A 21427-nucleotide genomic window follows, 5' to 3' on the forward strand; every position below is an offset into this window, starting at 1 on the left:
CTCTTGCATTATTCCTTCTGAGTCTAGAGGGAATAATAATCATGTCAATTCCATAGATAAGGGATACTTATGAGAGAGGTTATGCAAGGGGGACTGAGTGAACAATCACATCTTGCCAAGGGCCACTCTATGTCCTCCATAGCTACCACACGTGACTTTGTCAAGGCGTCATGGCCTGATGGCTCGGACCTGGAGATTTTTTCTTAGGGAGTTCATTGATAGCCTGTTCAAGTTCCTTTTTCTGAGACAAGATTATTTAAATATTCTATTTTCTCTTTTATTAATGTGGGAAGTTGATATTTTTTGTAAATATTTGCCCATTTACTTATATTTGTAAAAAATAGACTCGAATACAGGACTACAATCCCCATGAGCCTTTGCTCCACTTCCCCAGAAGGCCTTGTAATCTCACCTGGGCCGAGATTGAGAAGATATTTAAGCAAAGGCTTTTGAAGGTCTGGGGCTTTTGGACTTCCGTTTGGAGCAGAGGCGTCTCTTCCATGATGTGAGGTTATTTTGTCTAGGCCTCTGGCCTAGGCACATGTTTCTTACTTGTATATTCTTAATCTTTAACCTTTAATAAACCTCTAAAAAATATAATACTCCTTGCAGAGAGAAACTAATTTCTACCTGCCTCAGTCTCCCCGTCTCCCCTAAATTTTAATTCTTTACAGTTGGCGACCTAATGGAAAAAAAGAACTTTCAGTCTTCTGATTTCTTTTCTGATCTTAAATTCAGTTTTAATAGCTAGTACCTAGAATTTTTTTTTTTGAGCCATATCTCTCTGGCCAAGGTTTTCTACCCTCGCAAAGCTGCTACAGGCTCCGGACCTGCTGCCCACCCCACCTGGCTCGGCCCCGCCGCTTCCTGCCTGCAGCCCTGATCGTCCTCACCTGGTACCTGGTCCCAGCCTTGACCACCCCCGCAGCCGCTCCTGCTCCTGGCCTCTCACCGGCCCGCTGCCTGCCTATTTCTGCGCCCCAGACCCAGGAGCCCGACCCAGCCGGCTCATCACCCAGATCCTTGGAGCAGATCGCTCAGGACTCATTGCGACCAGCTGGTAACAGTATTGGTCACGTGGGCGGAGGGGAGAGACTAGAGGGAAAGGAGACCGGGTAATTTTCCCTTAGGCTAAGCCTCCACGTGGCTGGGGGTATTGGCCACTTCGGGGTCAGAGGGGAAAGAGAGAAAAGACTAGAGAGAAGAAACAGACTTTTCAAACAGAAACTTAATAGCAATGGGCTGTTTAAAAGGATTTTTGACTCTTCTGGCAGTTTCATTGATTTTACCTGCCTGTCTGGGAGCAGACTCAGCCCAAAGATTCAACTTTAACTTTGGGGAGGAAAATGGGTGGCCCAGCGAACTGGAAGCCAGGCCCAGAGAAGGGAGGTCTCTAGCTAAAATCTGGCCTCCGATGCTTCCCAGCTATGGGGCCCTGGACGGATCCCTTGAACCCCGTAGCCTAGCCTTTACTACTCTACCTTCGGACAATAGACATTTAAATGGATAATTAAAAACAAACAAACAAACAAAAAAAAACCCCCAAGGAACTTTGAAGAGAATAAAGACTATATTCTAAGGCATTTCAGACTCCAATGGTTTATAAACATCTCTGTATTCTATTGCATTGTTTTGTTTAAGATATAACTTTGTGATTTTAAGTTCATATATTACTGGATTCAATATTATTCTGTGAACTGAAAGTTAATTGAATTTATTTTGAATGTACTGAGTTTTAAAATTCTGTTGTTTTCCCCCTATAACTGTGTTGAACAAATATTATTGTGAATAAGCCCATATATAAAAAAAAAACAGCTTTTTTTTAATTTTGCTGAGGATAGATGGACTTCAGAACTGGTTATAATTGTATTAACAACCTTTGGAATTTGAATGTGCTAAATACCTCAAATTATTTGATTTTAAGGGTTTTTTAAATGTGATTTTTGGAATTTTTTTTAACAATCTGGTTATTTTTGCCTGCCCCTACCACGAGGTAAGGCCCATTCTAGGAGCTGAAGTGAAATGTATTTTATAAACCCCAACCTTCCCACATGTGAATGGAAGTTGGGCAGTTAATTTCAGGGCATTTGTACCCTTAAAAAGCCTCCAAAAGGAGCACCCCTTTATTTATACTCTTCAGCTCACTACTTTACTTGCACCAGAATGATATATAGATTTCTTGATTATGTTCTTAACCCTAGATGAGTTTTACTTTGTTTAAAAATATATATATGTTTATTACCGAGGTTTAAAGATTGCTATGTTTGTAAAGATTGTGACAAATGTCCATCAATTCATAGGTTTTTTTTTTTAAATGTCATACAGCAACTTATGTGAAATATGAAAGTGTGTTTGTTTGCTATTGTAATTAATTGGGCTATTGAGAATTTTGGGGATTTTGATATCTACATATTTGTACTACTGTATTTTTAAAGATGAAAAATTGTTAACCTTGTTCAATTCATTTGCCTTCTACTCACAGTGATCATGGCCAGATACAAAGAGGAATTGGATCTCATTTTTTGTGAGAAAGCCTTGTATTTTCTGATGTCTTTTTAATATCTCTTGCCAATTGATTCATATACCTCATACCTCAGCCATGCATCCCTAACTGATTCTGAATCTTTCAATCACCCACAACACGGGGGAATGTAAAAATATCATTATTTAAATTGCAAAGTTTAAATTCCTTTTGAGAAGAATTTTAGGTGAAGAAGATGCTACCTCTCTGAATCCAGAACTGAACTGTTGGAGAAGCCACCATGAAGAAGCCTCCAGACCACAAGTTGCACAAAATTGAACTTTGGGTGTGGTTGATTGAACATTTATTTGTATGTATACTTTTATGCCAAAGGGGACTGCCCCCTAACGGCTTTTTGTCAATGTGTTCAGAAATTATTGGTTTTATTCTTTTTTTCTCTTATCCTCACACTATTGTAATCTTTTAAGTTTATTATGTTTTTATGATCCTTTTGGGGAAAAATTAATTTTTCCACAAATGATCACACGGGGGGATGTAAAAAATAGACTCGAATACAGGACTACAATCCCCATGAGCCTTTGCTCCACTTCCCCAGAAGGCCTTGTAATCTCACCTGGGCCGAGATTGAGAAGATATTTAAGCAAAGGCTTTTGAAGGGCTCGGCCCTTTTGGACTTCCGTTTTTGGAGCAGAGGCGTCTCTTCCATGATGTGAGGTTATTTTGTCTAGGCCTCTGGCCTAGGCACATGTTTCTTACTTGTATATTCTTAATCTTTAACCTTTAATAAACCTCTAAAAAATATAATACTCCTTGCAGAGAGAAACTAATTTCTACCTGCCTCAGTCTCCCCATCTCCCCTAAATTTTAACTGTTACATATTGTCAAATGTATTGTCATATATTGTGCAAATAGTTCCCAATGATTGCCTCAATTTCCTTTTCATTGGAGATATATTTACTCTTTTCATTTTTGAAGGTGTATTAACCCTTTTCACTTTTTGTACATGTAATTGGATGTTCTTCTTTCCTTTTTTTGAACAATGAAATTAACCAATATTCTATCTATATTTTATTCTTCCTCATAAAATCAATTCTTTGTCTTATTTACTAGTTCAATAGTTCTCATACTTTTAATTGTGCTAATTTTTCCTTTTTTTTTAAATTTAGGATTTTAAATTTAGTCTTTATTTGGAGATTGCCAATTTGTTCTTTTTCTAGGTTTTTTAAAAGTTGTTTGTCCAAAACATTGATTGCCTTTTACTCTTTTTCCTTGATATAAATAATATAAAAATTTCTCAAAAATATTGATTTGATTATATCCCATAAATTTTGATATTTTGTCTCATTGTCATTCTCTTTAGTGAAATCATTGTTTCTAAAATTTGTTCTTTGACCCACCCTGTATGAAGAATTAGATTATTTAATCTCTAATTAATTTGTCTTTCCATGAATTATTATGGATTATAAATTTTATTGCAATATGATCTGAACAGGATGCATTTATTATTTCTGCTTTTTTGCATTTGGTTATGCCTTTTTTGCCCTAGAATATGGTCAATTTTCAAATATGTACTATGTGCCACTGAAAGGGAGTCATTCTTTTTTAACCCTATTCATTTTCTCCAGAGAGCTATTAAATCTCACTTTTTCTAGAATTTATTCACTTCTTTTACTTCTTATTTATTTTTTAATTATATTTAATCCTGAGAGGGGAAGGTTGAGGTCTTCTACTAGTACAGTTTTACTGTCTATTTCTTCCTTAAGCTCTTTTGTTTCTCTGTTAAGAATTTGAAGGCTATATTATGTGATGCATATGTTAAGTATTGATATTACCATATTGTATATAGTATGCTTTATCAAGACATATCAACCTTCCTTGTGTCATTTAATTAGATCTATTTTTCCTTTACTTTTGTCTGAGATCATGATTGCCACTCCTGATTTTTATAAATCTCAGTTGAAGCCTAATACATTCTCCTCCATCCCCTTACCTTTATTCTGTGTTTGTCTATCTGACTCATATGTTTCTTGGAAACAGCATATCATAAGATTCTGGTTTTTAATCCACTCTGCTATCAGCTTCCATTTTAAGGGTGAGTTTATCCCATCTACATTCAGTTATGATTGGCATCTGTGTATTCCCCTTCATCTTGTTTTACCAATTTAATCTTGTTTCTCCTTTTGCACTGTCTTTCCACAAGTGTTTTGCTTTTAATCACCTTCTCCATTCCCTATCCTTTATATTGCACCCCTCCTCACCACCCCCTTTTCACGTTGTCGTCTACTTCTCATTATGTTAAGATAGGACTCTATACCCCAACGAGTCTGATTATTATTCCCTCTCTAAAACCAATACTGATCATAATAAGCATTGTCTGTCACTACCCTCATCCTCACCTCCACTGTAGTTGCTTTATTTTTTCATGCCTCTTTTGGTGAAATAATTTACCCCATTTTACCTCTCTCTTCCCTTTTCTATCAGTGAAATCTTTTTTTTCACCCCTTGATTTTTTTTACTGTTATCCTAAATAGCTTACTCCAACATCCTCTGTATGCATCTAACTACTACAATAATGATGAAATTTTAAAGTTGCAAATATAATCTTTAGATAGATATAGACAATTTGAACTTACTGAATCCCTTAAATTTTCTTTTTTCTTATTTACCTTTTTATACTTGTTTTTGAACTTTTATTTAGACATCAAATTATCTGTTTAGGTCTGGTTTTTTCATCAGGAATGCTTTATTATTATTATGCTATATCATATTGTGCTATATTATTATTATTATTAAAGGAGTCTTCTATTTTATTAAATGACCATTTCTGCCCCTAAAAGTATATACTCAGTACTGATGGATAGAGGGTATACTACCTGCTCACCTCATACCACCTCAAGTAAAACACAATCACAGGAAGAGCTCAAGAGGCAGTGTCACACAAAATTTATATCCTCCCTATATCAGCATGTAAAGTGGTAAGGAAGGTGGGGTGCTGAGAATAGTAGTTCTAGGGTTCAAATTGTAATTACACAATTGTTGAAATCCTTTTTAAGCACTTTCAGCACCTGAGACCAATTTCTATTTTTCTTTGTTGTTATGTATGTGGCTGCTTTTTCTCACTGTCTCCTACTGAGTCTATGCCTTGCTCTTCTTTTTTCCCTTAGTTATTTTCTGTGGTTAGGTGTTTCTTTTGCAGCGGGCTCATTTTACCAGTCTTAAAATATGTATTTTAGAATTATATCTTAAAGGTGGGATCTCTTTTCAGATTAGAGGGGCATTCTATTAAACTGCAATTTTCTCTTCAGCTCTAGTTTGAAGTTATTGCAACTTTCACTACTTCCATGGTGTAAGGGTTAAAATTATGGTTGAGACTGAATGTAATAATTATATTTGACCACCAAGGATTATATTTATAAAATCCTAATGAAACACACAAACTCAGCTGGAAATTTTATGCTGATTTAATTACAACAGGAGGAAGAAAATATTAGAGGGAGAGAGAGAGGGAGAGAAGGAAAGGAGTTTAAGGCCCCGGAGAGCCAAGGCAGAGAAGGGAGTCAGTCCTTATCACTCACATGACTGATCTGAAGGAAAGCTGTCTGTGGGGCTCCTCCAAGCTTGAGCTCCAGGATCGAACTGGCGTCTAGCCCTCTCCACAGGAAGTCATGAGAACTCCAGAGATTGTTTTCTACCTCACTTCCTGCATCTCACATGTGCCAATGGTGGCTCAATCTTGACTTAGGACAGCCCAGAGGTCTATCCTTTGTTTTCACATGTCTGTTGAAGGCCATTTTCTTGGATAATTAAATCTTGAGTTTGATGTAGACCTTCTTAATCTTGTTAAACTAAGAAGGGTGAAGAATGTAGTTTCCAAGACCTGATTCTGTTATTCCAAGTATCTCTATAGTTATTGATCAGGAAATAGCTAAATCAGATCTTCTAAAGAATGGTCTGATTAGGGTGGAATAGTTTTTAAAATTCACAATGGTGATGATGGCCTATGGGCTGAGAGCTCTAAAAGCTGCTGATTCTGTCTCCTCTCAGTACTGCTGATGACTTGAAAAGCTCAGATTCGTGTAAACTGCTTTGCCCTGGATCCAGGAGCCTCACCACAGGCTTAAATAGGCCAAATGTCAGAGATCTGGGGACCTCACTGCAGGGATGTGTCAGAGCCAGGGACTTCAAGGTTTATTTAGGCATGGGGTGCTCTCCTGTTGACTTAGGTAGGGTCCCAGCATTTCAAAGTTTTTCTGCACTCAGACGTAGAACCCAGTACACTAGATAGGTGATAGTTGGCCTACACTCTTCTGTCATGTTTTATATGTTGTTCTTTTTGCTATGGTTTTGGTTAGATTACTATCTAGACATGGTGGTGCATGATGGTGGACAGAAGACCAGGGTATGGATTGTCTTAAAATTTTGTCTCTTTCTGGTCCCACTAGCCTCTCCCTCTCCTGATCAATATGAATGTATTAACAGGGAATAAAATTACAAGGGGAACTTGGAAGTTACCTAAAATCATGCCAAATATCAAAGGAGAACAATTTACAAATCTTATCACATATTTGTTATCATTCACATCCTAGTGATGTGTGCCAAATTAGGAGAAACTCTTGAGGTAGTGCTGGTCAAGGTCTATAATCCTCTGATGTCTAAATTACAGATGCAATCCAGTCAGGAACCATCAGCTCCATAGGAGCAGAACATCAGAAGAGCTTCGTGACTTTGGCATGGTGACTTTCAAGTTATAACAGTAAATTAGAAATGACTTGGATATCTTAATGAACTCAATGCAAAGTGACACAGAGAGAATCTAGTCTGTTTCCCTCCTGTCTCCCAACACAAATATGTATGAAAACAACACTCAAACTTTTGCTTCAGCCCTCTCTCATTTCCTTGGGATTTAGTCTTCCTAGTAATTCCAATTCTATAACATGATTCTATGAGTGATACTCTCTGCTTGTCCCTTTCTTATCCTTTTCTCCATTTAGACTCTTTTAACTATTATATTCTCCAATCCAAGAGGCATGCCTCTACTTCTCTATCCCTTTCTACTCTTCTTTGTGTATGTGTGTGTGTGTGTGTGGGGGTGAGGTTCTTTCTTTTTCTAATTTTTATTTTGAACATTTTTTCAAGTTTACAAGATTCATGTTTTATTAAATTCCCTCCTCTCCCCTACTCCCATAGCAAACACACAATCCCAAGGGGTTTTACATGTGTCAATGATCAAGACCTCTTTCCATATTATAGATATTTGGGGAAAGTATAGTCATTTAATAAGATAGAAGAATTCCAAGTATTTGTAAAGAAAAGACCAAACCTGAATAGAAAATTTGATGCCCAAACACAGAACTCAAGAGAATCATCAAAAGGTAATTAAGAAATGGGGAAAAAATAAAAACAAAACTAAACAAACAAAAAAACCCTTTTCTTAAGGGACCCAATGAGTTAAAATGGTATGTATCCCTACAAAAAAAGAGGATATTGGTAACTCTTAAAAATTGTTATTATCATCTTGGTAACTAGAAGAATTATACTTAGAGGGAATAGTGACAAACTGTATAGGATGAAATGCCAAGACATAAAATACTCAATTCTTATGTGCTTTGAAATTGACTCAAAGAGGGAAGAACAATCAAATACATTGAGGCAGAGAATTGATTTGTGCCCTATAGGGAAGTAGAAGGGTAACAAACAAACTGGTGGGGAAGGAATCATTAGAAGGGAAGGAGAGGGTAGGGGTAGTTTAAAAAGACTGTAAAGAAAATAAGAGGGGAATAAGAAGGGAGGGGGTATAAAGGCAAGTAAAACTAGGGTGGGTATTAGGGGGACTGAATAAAAACAAAAAACTGGTGTAGAAAGAAATAGTGAAAGAAGAAAGGGCAGGACTAGGAGTGGAAATCAAAATACTGGGAAATACACAGCTGGTAATCATAACTCTGAATATGAATGGAATGAACTCACCCAAAAACGCAAGCAAATAGAGTGGATTAGAAACCAAAACCCTATCATATGCTGTCTACAAGAAACACACATGAGGAAGGTTGACACACATAGGGTAAAAGTAAGAGGATGGAGCCAAATCTATTGGGTATCAACTGATAAAAAGAAGACAGGAGTTGCAATCATGATATCTGACAAAGCAAATGTAAAAATATCTAGTCAAAAGAGATAGGGAACCTGATAAAAGGCAGTATAGACAATGAGGAAATATCAGTATTCAACATGTATGCACCAAATGGCATAGCATCCAAATTTCTAAAGGAGAAACTAGTGGAGCTCAAGGATGAAATAGTTAGAAAAACTATACTAGTGGGAGACCTGAACCTTCCTCTAAAAGAACTAGATAAATCAAACCAAAAAATAAATAAGAAAGAGGTTAGAGAAGTGAATGAAATCTTAGAAAAATTAGAGATAGTAGATATGTAGAGAAAAATTAATAGGGACAGAAAAGGAATACACCTTTCCAGCAGCACATGGTACATTCACAAAGATCAATCATGTATTAGGGCATAAAAACATTGCAAACAAGTGCAACCTTCTCAGACCACAACATGATGAAAATAATCATTAGTAAGGGTACATGGAGAGGCAAATCAAAAATTAATTGGAAATTAAACAATACAATTCTCCAAAATAGGTTAGTTAAAGAACAAATCATAGAAACAATGAATAATTTCATTGAAGAAAATGATAATGATGAGACATCCTTTCAAAATCTATGGCATATTATTGATATTTGCACCAGAATTATTGTTTAGTGTCTACATCCCCAATCATTTCCTCATCAACTCATGTGATCAAGATCTTGGTTTTTCTTCTGTGCTTCTGCTCCCACAGTTCTTTCTCTGGATATGAATAGCATTCTTTCTCATAGGTCCCTCCAAAATGTCTTGGATCATTGCATTGTTGCTAGTAGAAGGAATTTGGTAAAATTCCTCCCTAAGAAAATATTTGATTATGCTACAGTGTATCTGTCTCTGGGTATATGGTTCTCCTGGTTATGCTCCTTTCATTCTGCATCATTTCCTGGAGGTTGTTCCAGTTCCCATGGAATTCCTCCAGTTCATTATTCCTTTTGTCACAATATAATTCCATTACCAGAAGATACAACAGTGTGTTTAGCCATTTCCCACTCGAAGGGAATCATTTTCTAATTTTTTGCCACCAGAGTGTGGCTATAAATATTTTTGCAAAAGTTTTTTTACTTACTATCTCTTTGGAGTACAAACCCAGGAGCGCGATGGCTGGAACAAAGGGCAGAAAGTCTTTTAAAGCCCTTTGTGCATAATTACAAATTGCCCTCGAGAATGGTTGGACCAAGTCACAACTCCACCAGCAATGTATTAGTATCCCAATATTACCACATCCCCTCAAACATTTATTGCTTTCCTTTGCTGTCATATTGGCCAATCTGCTAAGTGTGAGGTGGTACTTCAGAGTCGTCTTAATTTCCATTTCTCTAATCAGAATGGATTTAGAACACTTTTTCATGTGATTATTGATAGTTTTGATTTCATCATATGAAAACTGCCTACTCATATCCCTTGACCATTTGTCAACTGGGGAATAGACTTTTCGGTAAGTTGATACCATATTGTTTTGATGACCACTGATTTATAGTGTAAAAATTAAAATTAATGTGCAATAATAAAAATAATCTATTTTAGGCAATTTATTAAAGATCATTAGAAATCAAGGAATAAAGAGGATACAAAATAAAAACCATGTGCCCCTGGCTGGTTAGCCATTTTAAAAATCCCCACTCAGCACCATCACTGCTGGCTGCATGCCAAAGAGAGGAGGAGCCTCAACTCCCACTGAGTTTATCCTCTGTTTACAGGAAGTACATAATGACAGGAATTCAGTGGGCTCTCAGAATATGTAGTTCCTTTTTAGGGTAACAGATTTTTAATTATACAATAGTACAGTTTAATATCTGGTACTGCTAGGCTCCATTCCTTCACTTTTTTTTTTTCATTATTTTCCTTGATAGTCTTGATCTTTTGTTCTTCTAAATGAACTTTTTAATAATCTTTTTCTAATTCTATAAAAAAGTTTTTTTCGGTACTTTAATAGGTATGGAACTGAATAAGTATATTAATTTAGGTAGGTTTGTAATTTTTATTATACTAGCTGATCCTACACAGGAGTTATTCATGTTTTTCCAATTGTTTATGTCTAGTTTTAATTGTGTGAAGCATTTTGTATTTATGTTCATATAATTTCTGTTTGACTTGGAAGATAGATTCCTAAATATTTTATATTGTCTAGAGTGATTTTAAGTGGAGTTTCTCTTTCTATCTTCTGCTGCTGAGTTTTGTTGAAAATATATAGAGAAATGCTGATGAGTTATGTGTTTATCTTGTATCTTGCAAATTTAATAAAGTTGTTAATTATTTCCACTAGCCTTTTAGTTGATATTCTGGAGTTCTTTAAATATAAAATATATCATCATATCATCTGCAAAGAGTGGTAGTTTAGTCTCCTCATTGCTCACTTTAATTCCTTCAATTTCTTTTTCTTCTCTAATTGCTACTGCTAGTGTTTTTAGTAAATTTTGAATAAAAGAGGTGATAATGGGCATCCTTGCTTCACTCCTGATTTTACTTAAAAGACTTCTAACTTGTCCTCATTGCAGATGATACTTGCTGATGGTTTAAATATAAACTGTTTATTATTTTAAGGAAAGGCCCTTCTATTCCTATACTTTCTAGTGTTTTCAATAGGAATGAGTGTTGTATTTTGTCAAAAGCTTTTTCTCCACCTATTGGTATAATCTTGTGATTTCTGTTGTATTGATTATTGATATGGTCTATTATGTGGTTTTTCTAGTATTAAACCATCCTGGAATTGCTGGTATAAATCCCAGCTGATCATAGTGGATAATCCTCATGATCACTTACTGGAGTCTTTTTACTTAAGATTTTTACAACTATGTTCATTAAGGAAATTGGTCTGTAGTTTTCTTTCTTGGTTTTTGGTCTGCCTGGTTTTGGAATCAGTACCATATTTGTGTCACAAAAGGAATTTGGTAAAACTCCTTCCTAAGAAAATAGGGGATGTGTGAAGGGAAAGTGTGATTCAATGGTAAATTGGGGATGGTGCCCTATGACTTTTGAGATGTGACTGTTAGTTTGGATAGACAGTAGCTAGTTCTAGGAGAAAGCCATGTTCCAGATTGCCTCAGAAGATGGTGGCAATGAGGTAAGAAGTAGAGAATGAGGCTCAAAGGAATGGGGAGCCAGCAGAAGTCCCCTGACCAATGATGACATGATGGACAATGCAGAAAAAGGGGCCTGTGCCCTAGGGACTCTGGCATCGTTGGAAGCTGTCAAACCCCACTGGCTGACAAAATCACAGTACAGCCCCCAGAAAATGAGGCTCCCACTGATCTCCCTCTGTAACTTCTCTCATATTAACTTCTTTCACTAATGAATGATTATTGTTCTCTCTTCAATACAAAAGAAATAATATAAGAGCAAAGACTTATACAATAAACATATATGCCACCTTAATCCCCCAGGATTATTATCCTAAAAGATTACATTCACAGAATGAAAACCTAAAGAGCACTACCCATTACCCCCCTCCTTTCCCTCTCCACAGAGTTACATTCACTCCCGTTACAAGCCAGGCAAGCCAAGAACATCAATCACCTTCAAGACACACTCCACTGCAGACAGAAACCAGGCAACATTGCCAGGCGCTTTAAAGTAACACAAGAAAAATAGAACTTATAAATTGAGGAAAACCTCAAGTCTGGTCTGTCATTAAATTACCCTCTAACCCTGCACTTAGCTACAAAATGTTTTGTTAGTCCTCTCCTAAGTAATGTAAAGGTTAAAATTATAGTTGAGACTGAAATATAAATATTATTGGTCGCCAAGGATTTTAATTCCTTAAAATCCTAAAATGAAACACTCAAATCAGAATGGAGTTTATGGTGATTTAATTACAATAGGAGGAAGAAATTGTGTGTGTGTGTGTGTGTGTGTGAGAGAGAGAGAGAGAGAGAGAGAGAGAGAGAGAGAGAGAGAGAGAGAGAGGGAGAGAGAGTTAACTCAACTGCTCTGACTCAGGCTGAGCTGGAGGCAGGAGTTCAAGGGTTTTAGCCTGAGAGCCAAGGGAAAGGGGAGTTCGTCCTTATCACTCACCCATGTGACCGATTGAAGGAAAGCTGTCTGTGGGGCTCCTCCAAGCTCGAGTTCCAAGATCGAACTGGCATCTAGCCCTCTCCACAGGAAGTGACAAGAACTCTAGAAGCAGTTCTCTCCCTCACTTCCTGCATCTCACATGTGCCAATGGTGTCTCAAGCTTGGCTTAAGACAGCCCAAGGGGGCAGTCAGTTGTTTCTGATTAGTCATTTGCTAGCACATGCCCGTGTAGTGTGGGTGTGCACATTCCTGGGTGCTAGACCAAGCAAGATGGAGAAAATCTAAAAATCACAGTAATTGTGATTGATTGTGAAAGCTGACCAAAAGTAAAAATGATTCTCCTTAGGTCAAGAAGGATTAACCTCCAAATCACCCTTCACATATCATTTATCTCCATCTGTTGTAGCAACAATGTTTCACTGACTATCCCCTTAGACTTTGCATCTGTTATTAAGTCCCATGGAAACGTGTATGTAGAAAATTCATTGTGTGCCAAAGAAGTATGTACTCACTGAAACCTATATAATAAACGAACCTCCATGCCATGGCAGAACACTGTGTGATGCCTACTCATCATGTCATGTCTGTGGGATTGAGCATACAGTATCTCTCACTCCATTATTCGAATGGACCATCATATTAGGCAGAGGACCCTTACCCTCTGAGAGACCACTGGCTTGGCTCCCAAAGTGGCATTCTAGAGGAATCTCCCAAATTTGCACAGACTCCTTATTCCCTATGACATCACACCATAAAACACACCTGCACCTGAATTTGGCCATGCTCCCCTTCCAGGGTTTTCAGGAAAGGTAAAGATTTCTCTAGGATGGGAGATGACAAGCTCCCTGGCCTTAATAAATATTCCAACCCTAATCCACAGAGCTGGGAAGATGCTATTCTAAAGTTGTGGCTGCTACTCTATACAATCAGTTGCAAAGAGGTTACTCTACTACCCGCTGGACTTGTCCCTCAGCCCTCAGGCTACCTGATTAGACTCCAGACTATTCCATCATTTATTATAAAACCATATCCTACATCTTAAAAAATTTTTTTTTCTTACAAATTGAATAGAATCTGAGTCTCCCATTCTTGGGCTGAGATTCGTCTACAAACTTGGGTGTTTCTCCCAAAAGAATTCCTCTCTACTCTGTCTCTGACAAAGTGATAATGGCCTCCTGGATGATTATTGGTCAAGACCCTCCATCTTATAACTTTCCCTTAGTTGTCTCCACTGTTTGTAATATGTCCTCTATGTTCACCTTGACCTCTTGGATTCAGTCTTCTCAGGTAGCATCTCACTTTCTGAGTTTCTCTTTGTCCCTAAACTCTTAGAGCTTCCTTGTTTCCTTCTGAGAATCCTAGATCTAGTTCTCCCTTGGGCATTCAATGCTGACACATGGCTTAAATTTTACCTGGGCCACTAGCCATGCTCACCTCTGAGCCTCCGCTTTCCCCGACTCTTCAACACCTGCTTCTTTCCCTCCTTCATGTCCAGGACTCAGACCCTCTTACAGAACAGGTAGATATCTATAAACCCTGGCAGCAGACTAATCTGAAAGTAGAGGTCCCTATCATTTGAGGTACTGGCAGCAAATGCCTCTTGAGAAAAGATTCTGTAGGGTACCATTTACAAGGATGAATCTAGATTTGATGGAACTATTTTAAAATACATGATAATGTAGTAGCACCTTAATTCACACTTGTTTTCCTATTAGGATAATTATATTTGACCTTGTATGTGTTAGTGTGAAACTTTTATACATACCCTTTTATTATTATAATAGTATTAGCCTTTATGATTATTTTCATAACACAATCATTCATTATGAGTTCATAGTCAAATAATATAATTTAGTTTATAAGAATCATAAACATTAGCTAAGATAATTACAGTTTGGGGTACTATCAAATCTTATTTACATCCCAACTAACTTAAGCCTGAAAGCCAGGAGATTCCATAAATCCTACCACACCTGTCTTGGGTGTATAACAAGATGGTCCAACAAAAAGAGGAAGGATGGTCTTGTTTGTCAAAAAAGACAAGTGATGCAGGAGGTGAAGGGCTACTCGTTTTCACATATTATTTAACCAAAACTGTTGACTTCTACTATTCTACTATGATCATCAGTGAAAACACCAAGACCCTGAGTACAGCAAACTTATCACCCAGAGTGATATTTTTTACTTAGCAGATTAATCACACTTGTGTCATCAAGAAAATACCCATATAAATGACTTTGCATCCATTCTATTTTCATTGTGACTATATTTTCTGTCACTGTGTCATAAGATTTCTTGTCATAAAAAAGTCTATCTCCTAAGGTTCAGGGTCCCTGCTCTGGATTTCAGCAGGGTCCAGCTTTTTGGGGAGTCTGGCTTCCTTCTAACAAACATATTAAGCTTAGAGTCCTGTACCGGTGTGATAAATTTTAGCGATATATGTTGTACATACCTTAATACAAAATGGGCCTTATTTGTATTTTTATTATTTATTATATATTTAATATGTGATAGGTTTAGAAATTGTAGAAATTATATCAGTTATGTTACACTGGCTTCTCAATGCAATCAGTCCACAGTGTCAAGCTGATAGATGCACGGTGATTTCCTATATAAGATAATTATTTTGATAATGCATTCAACTGAATAGAAATCATTGGAATGTCAATAATTTTATTTCATATTTGAGATCTACAATATCATTTGTTATCTTTTAATTTTTGTTTTGTAAGAATTTTGGGGGAAACCTTATATAGGAAATGATGCTAATTACAAATTATTCCTATAGAACAAAGATGTTATTCTCTTACTAAATTAATTACTCTTTAGATCTAGATGCCATGAATTGATTAAGGCATTAGAGAACAGGGTTAGAATTTTTAAAAACTAAGTATTTAATTGGACATGTTGCAAAGCAAATGATAATTTCTTGTTTCAACTTTTAATCTTGGTCACATTCGTTTTGTTTGTACAGTTTTGAATTTGATATAACAAAATGACCTATTTTATACCTTATAATGTTATCTATTTCTTAGTCATAATTTTTTCCCTCATCAATAAATTGATCTGAAAAGTAAACTATTCTATGCTCCTCTAATTTGTTTACACGATCACACTTTAAGTCTAAATCATATGCCCATTTGGGCCTAATCTTAGGAGAGCTTACAACATAGTAGAGTGAATTGTCTGATTTTGAGCAAACTGAGATCTCAGTGTGAATGTGTGGTTTCTGTGATGAAAAGTATAAAAGAAAAAATTATGAGACTGGTCCTAAATTAATTTTATTTATTAAAAGGTAGTAGGCAGAAAAGTTGGAAAATAGGAGAGTTATACATTCCTCACTGCTCAAATTAACTTGCTATTTGGTGGCCACCATTAGGGTGCTCTAGCCTTGCTCACAGAGAAGTTCAGTCAAGCAACTGTGAAGATTAAATTTAACTCTCCCCTGATTGTGAAAATTAAATTATGTCCCCTGCCCATTTTTTTATTTAATCACCAAAAGTACAAATACCCTACTTAAAGTTGAGTGGGGAGATCTGCCCATTTTTAGATCTAATCACCAAAAGTGTAAACATGCCACTTAATCATTTAGTGGTAAGTCTGTGACCCATGTGCACAATAGTGGGAAACAAATCAGAATTAAACTGACTGTCCCTGGGCAGTTGTAAACCTCAAAATTTCTTAGACTTATAAATGTTGGAAATTTCACCATTGGGAAATTTCATACTTGAAAAATTTCCTATTGATAGTGGGTCTTGACTTTTGGAATGTGAATCCCATTGGCATGGGAGGTTCCTTCTCCTTCCCTTCTTAAGATTACTTTAGGACAGAAACCTTTTGCTGAACAATGGAAAGGACTCTGACCTATGCTTAAGCATAGAACAGGAATTTCTTTGAGTCATGATTGATTTTAGAATTGATACAATGGAGATACTTGGAATCAATCTCCACCCTATTCAGTCCTAACAGGATTGAGTAAGGGCTGCAGCCTAGATCAAAATTTAATTATTCCAATCTCTACCCTACTCAGGTTAACAGGATTTAGAAAGGGCTGTAGCAAAGGATCAAAGATTTAATTATTTGAAAATATGACCTTCAACAGACATGTGCAAAAGCCAGAGACCTCTGGGCGGTCCTGGGTTAAGCTAGAGCCTCCATTGGCACAGGGAAGACATGGACAGTGATTGGTAGATGTGAGGACTGAGGGGAGGGAACTTGGATGGTTTCCTTAAAGATAGGGGAGTCTGAAGACTCGGGGTGGTTGAGAAGTTGGTCGGAGTGGTGGCAGTGTACTCTGAGAAGCTTGCTCTGAAGGAAGCTGAAGGTGGGGGCCTCTGAGACTGTTTCTCCATTTTGGTCACGTGAGTAATAGGGACTGATCTCTTTTCTTTGCCCCAGCTATCTAAGGGCTTGGGCCTTTTGGCCCAGCCTAAACAGAAGGGGTATTTAAGCCCTATTCCCTTCTCTCCCTTTTTCTCTCTCTCTATCTCTAATTCCTTTCTTCCTCCTATTGAAATTAAACTCCATAAAAGGTTGACGGCTGACTTGAGTTTTCATTTAGGAATTACATAGCTGAATTCCTTGGCGACCTTAAATTAATATATATCAGTTTTTTTTAAAGTGATTCCCTTGTCACACAGTCTAAAGCAAAGCTTCAACTGTGACTGGTAGATGTAAAATTAGGGAAAGGCACACGAAGTGGGGCAAAAGAAAGTGTCTTTTATAAAGAGTGAAAACTTTTTGAGTGCAGTTCTACTCAGAGTTGAACTTCCGGTGAGAGTGAGTTCTTCATTTTTTGGAGTTGAGACTGATGAAGAATCTGCTGATTGGACCTGAGACGCTGTTCCTAGAGACTGTTCTTAAATCTTGTTCTTTTGGACTGACATATTGTGAGTGAAAAAGCTGATTATTTTCCTGGAATTTCTGAAGAAACTAGCCTCAGGAGAGACCTAGTTCATGAGAGAGACTGCTCCAGGTCCTCAGCTACCAGGGCAGAGGACTCTCTGGTTAAGGACTGAACTGTTTAGGCTAGCTATCATACCCTAACCTCTCTCTGATTTTCTTACTTCACTCTGTCTATATTTTGTAACTAAATTATAAATTATTCTCTTTGGAATAATTCCTGGAATAAATTCTTGGAAATCCTATTTTAAATATGATACATGCTAACATTTTTATAAAAACAACACATATTTTTCTATTATGGAACAAAACAGAAAGAGATTGTTGTTATGGGTTATTTTTTAGGGTTGAGAATCAATGTAATTTTACTGGTCACCAGGGATTTAAATTCTAAATCCCAACGAAATACTAAAGTCAGAACGGAATTTTATGGTGGTTTATTTACAATAGAAGGAAGAAATTAAGAATGAGGGAGAGAGAGAGAGAAAGGGGAAAATCTGCTTTGGCTTGGTCTGAGCCAGGGGGAGTTCAGAGGCCTCAGCCAAGGGGCCTTCCCAGAATATTAAATCTAGCTTGGCTTCCAGCCACGAGGCCTCCTCCAAGATCAGGGGCCTCCTTGGAGGCTGGTGCCTTTAGAAAGCCTTGGAAAGGGGATTCAGCCTTGCATTCACCATGTGACAGTCTAAGAGATGCAGTCTTGAGGTCTCATGCTACAGATCCTCCAAGCTAAGTTAAATTGCCAAGCTGCTCTCACAGGAAGTGACGTGAAATATAAAGGCAGTTCTTTACATCAATTCATGTGTCTCACATGTACCAATGGTGGTTTAATCTTGTCTTTGGACAGCCAAGGGGGTCAGTCATTTGCTTCTGACTTGTCACTTGCTAGCATACCTGGGTCATAGACCTTCCTCCCCTACAGTTAATACTTAAGTGGGGGTGTATACATTTTTGGTTGCTAAAATTCTAAAGACTAAACAGGGTGGAGTAAATCTAAAATTTACAAGATGAGCTTGGGTATCTGCTCTTGTCTCAGTTCATCAAAACCTTTTCTTTGCCCACTAACTGACAAATTTCATCTTAGGAGCCACAGTCCAGGGAGCAGGGCTGGAGACATCACTCTGCCCTCGCCTTATGATTTCAACTTTATTGGTGCCTTTTCCCAACTGCCATTCTATCCTCACTCAATGGTTTCCATCACTCAATCCTCACCTCTGGGTCAAGTTCAGGCTAAAGCCAGGTGCAAGACTAGAACTGCATGAGAACATCTTTCTATGTAGCTTGTAATCTTAAGGTTTCTCCAGAGTGTGGATTCTCTGATGTACAGCAAGATGAGATCACTGACTGAATGTCTTTCCACATTGCTGCAATCTTAAGGTTTCTCCCCAGTGTAGATTCTCTGATGTACAGCAAGATGAGATCACTGACTAAATGTCTTTCCACATTGCTTGCATTCATAGTTTCTCCCCAGTGTGGATTCTCTGATGTGATGTGGATTCTGATATTAGAATTATCTGTGAAAGTTTTTCCACACTGAATGCATTCATAAGATTTCTCTCCAGTGTAGTCTCTCATATACACCAAGATGGTACCTCCGACTGAATACCTTTCCATATTGCTTGCATTCATAAAGTCTCTCACAAGTGTGGATGCACTGATATCCACAAATACTGGCCGTGTGTATACAAGTTTTTCCACAATGATTACTTACAATAGATTTTTCCTCAGTGTGCATTCTTTGATGTTCAATATGAGATGAATTTTGAGGTACAACAGAGAATTCTCTGAAATCAACATTACCATGGCCATCACTCATGGATCTTCGTAGGTCCATTTCTTCTATAGGAAGGCTCTCCTCAGCTGGATTCATCTTCATTTGGGGTCTGAGCTCTCCTTCTAAAAGAAACAAACGGTAACACATATGTATATAGGGACATACACATATATCTCTATCTCCTTTCTTCCACTGTAAAGAACATAAATTGCTTTATATCCTATTTCCTCAAATATGAAGAAAGTCTTCCAACTTAAATGGGCATAATCCATTATGTGAAAATGTTATTGCATGAAAGCTAAATGACAATTTAAATAACAAAGAGCCTCCATGTCATCTCACTGGTTCTTCATAACAAATCTGGGATTTTGGACAGGCTAGCTTTTTTGAATTCCTAACTCAGAACATGACCTCAGAAAAGCTGGATGAGTGACTTGATTTGAAATCCTGGCAGCTGAGAAAAATTTTGTGACCAGGCATGCTCTGTCCACAGTACTAGACAATCCATTTTCAATCTTTCTGTTTTCATTTTCATTGTCTATACATTCAATCCTCTCTTTATAAATATGACACCACTAGGTGCATTAAACTAAACATTCTTTCATTATCTAGCTTCTCTGTAAGCATTATGTAATTCCCCTCATGACTGCTTTTAACCTTATTTTTCTGCCAGAATCTAAGATCGGATTAAGAAATTCAGCACAATTTATTGCATTTATCCAAGGCATGAAAGATTTAGTTTTGTTCCCCACTCCTGGAGAATAGCCATTACTTTTCTTTAAATTCCTCTTTTCACTAAAATAAAATCATTCTACTAAAAACAGTTTGAACAAAAACATGGCATTTCCCATAGTTTTTTAAATTTAAACTTATTTTTATTTGGTGAATTTCAAACATTATTCCTTGGTTACAAAAATCATATTCTATTCCTCCCTCCGCTCTCCCCACCCTTCCCATAGCAGACACGCAATTACACTGGGTATTACATGTGACCTTGATCAGAACCTATTTCCATGTTGTTGATGTTTGCACTAGGATGTTCATTTAGGGTCTATATCCCCAATCATATCCCCCTTGAACCATGTAATCAAGGAGTTGTTTTTCTTCGCTGTTTCTACTCCCACAGTTTTTCCTCTGAATGTGGATAGTGTTCTTTCTCATTGATCCCTCCAAGTTGTTCAGGATCACTGCATTGCCATTAATGGAGAAGCCCATTACATTCGATTGTACCACAGTGTATCAGACTGTGTACAATGTTCTCCTGGTTCTAATCCTCTCACTCTGCATCAGTTCCTGGAGGTCATTCCAGTTCACATGGAATCCCTCCAGTTTATTATTCTTTGAGCACAATAATATTCCATCACCAACATATACCACAATTTGTTCAGCCATTCCCCAATTGAAGGGCATCCCCTCATTTTCCAATTTTTGGCCACCACAAAGAGCACAGCTACGAATATTCTTGTACAAGTCTTTTCCCTTATTATCTCTTTGGGGCACAAACCCAGCAGTGCTATGGCTGGATCAAAGGGCAGACAGTCTTTTAGTGCCCTTTGAGCATAGTTTCAAATGCCCTCCAGAATGGTTGGATCAATTCACAACTCCACCAGCAATGAATTAGTGTCTCTACTTTGCCACATCCCCTACAGCATTCATTATTTTCTGTTGCTGTCATGTTAGCCAATCTGCTAGGGGTGAGGTGAAACCTCAGAGTTGTTTTTGATTTGCATCTCTCTGATTATAAGAGATTTAGAACACTTCTTCATGTACTTAAAATTAATTTTGATTTCATTGAATGAAAATTGCCTCTTCATGTCCCTTGCTCATTTAACAATTGGAGAATGGCTCTACCCTTCTGTCTCTCTCCTGGAAGGTAAATGCATGCTTTGGCCTCAGCCTTCTTTCTGTCTCTCTCTTGCACTCATTTCTCAGGAGTCAACAGTAACTCCATTGGAACTAGAGCAGACCCAATCCTTAAGATCCCAGAGGCTTCTCTCTAGGCTATCATCTCCCTTAAGTGAAGTGCTGTGGTCATCTGATTGTCTAAGAACAGGACAAAGACTGAGCCCCAGAGACCAGGAAAGGGTCCGGAGATGATGATTTAGGGAAAGCTTA

The 21427-nt window shown here is 37.4% G+C and overlaps 2 protein-coding genes across 8 annotated transcripts in view; one reads left to right on the top strand and one right to left on the bottom strand.

Moving 5' to 3' along the window:
* LOC100619697 (zinc finger protein 420-like) overlaps positions 1 to 21427 on the top strand; it is a 380349-nt gene that overhangs the window by 62130 nt on the left and 296792 nt on the right. The window lies entirely within an intron of this gene.
* The window catches only part of LOC100619428 (zinc finger protein 527-like), a 65012-nt gene that overhangs the window by 18070 nt on the left and 25515 nt on the right, over positions 1 to 21427 (bottom strand). For 5 of the 7 annotated variants that reach the window (XR_008915382.1, XR_001627055.2, XR_008915381.1 and 2 more), the window contains exon 7: positions 19250 to 19434. Coding sequence is in view for 2 of the 7 variants with exons in the window: in XM_056812758.1 (XP_056668736.1) it covers positions 19250 to 19434 (185 nt within the window). In the remaining 5 variants the exon portion in view is untranslated. Of the gene's footprint in view, positions 1 to 3522; positions 19435 to 21427 lie in introns of those variants that run through there. The other 2 variants (XR_008915384.1, XR_008915383.1) reach the window with 1 other exon arrangement.

Source organism: Monodelphis domestica, chromosome 1 (genome assembly GCF_027887165.1).
Source record: "Monodelphis domestica isolate mMonDom1 chromosome 1, mMonDom1.pri, whole genome shotgun sequence".
In the NCBI taxonomy this organism is placed as follows: domain Eukaryota; kingdom Metazoa; phylum Chordata; class Mammalia; order Didelphimorphia; family Didelphidae; genus Monodelphis; species Monodelphis domestica.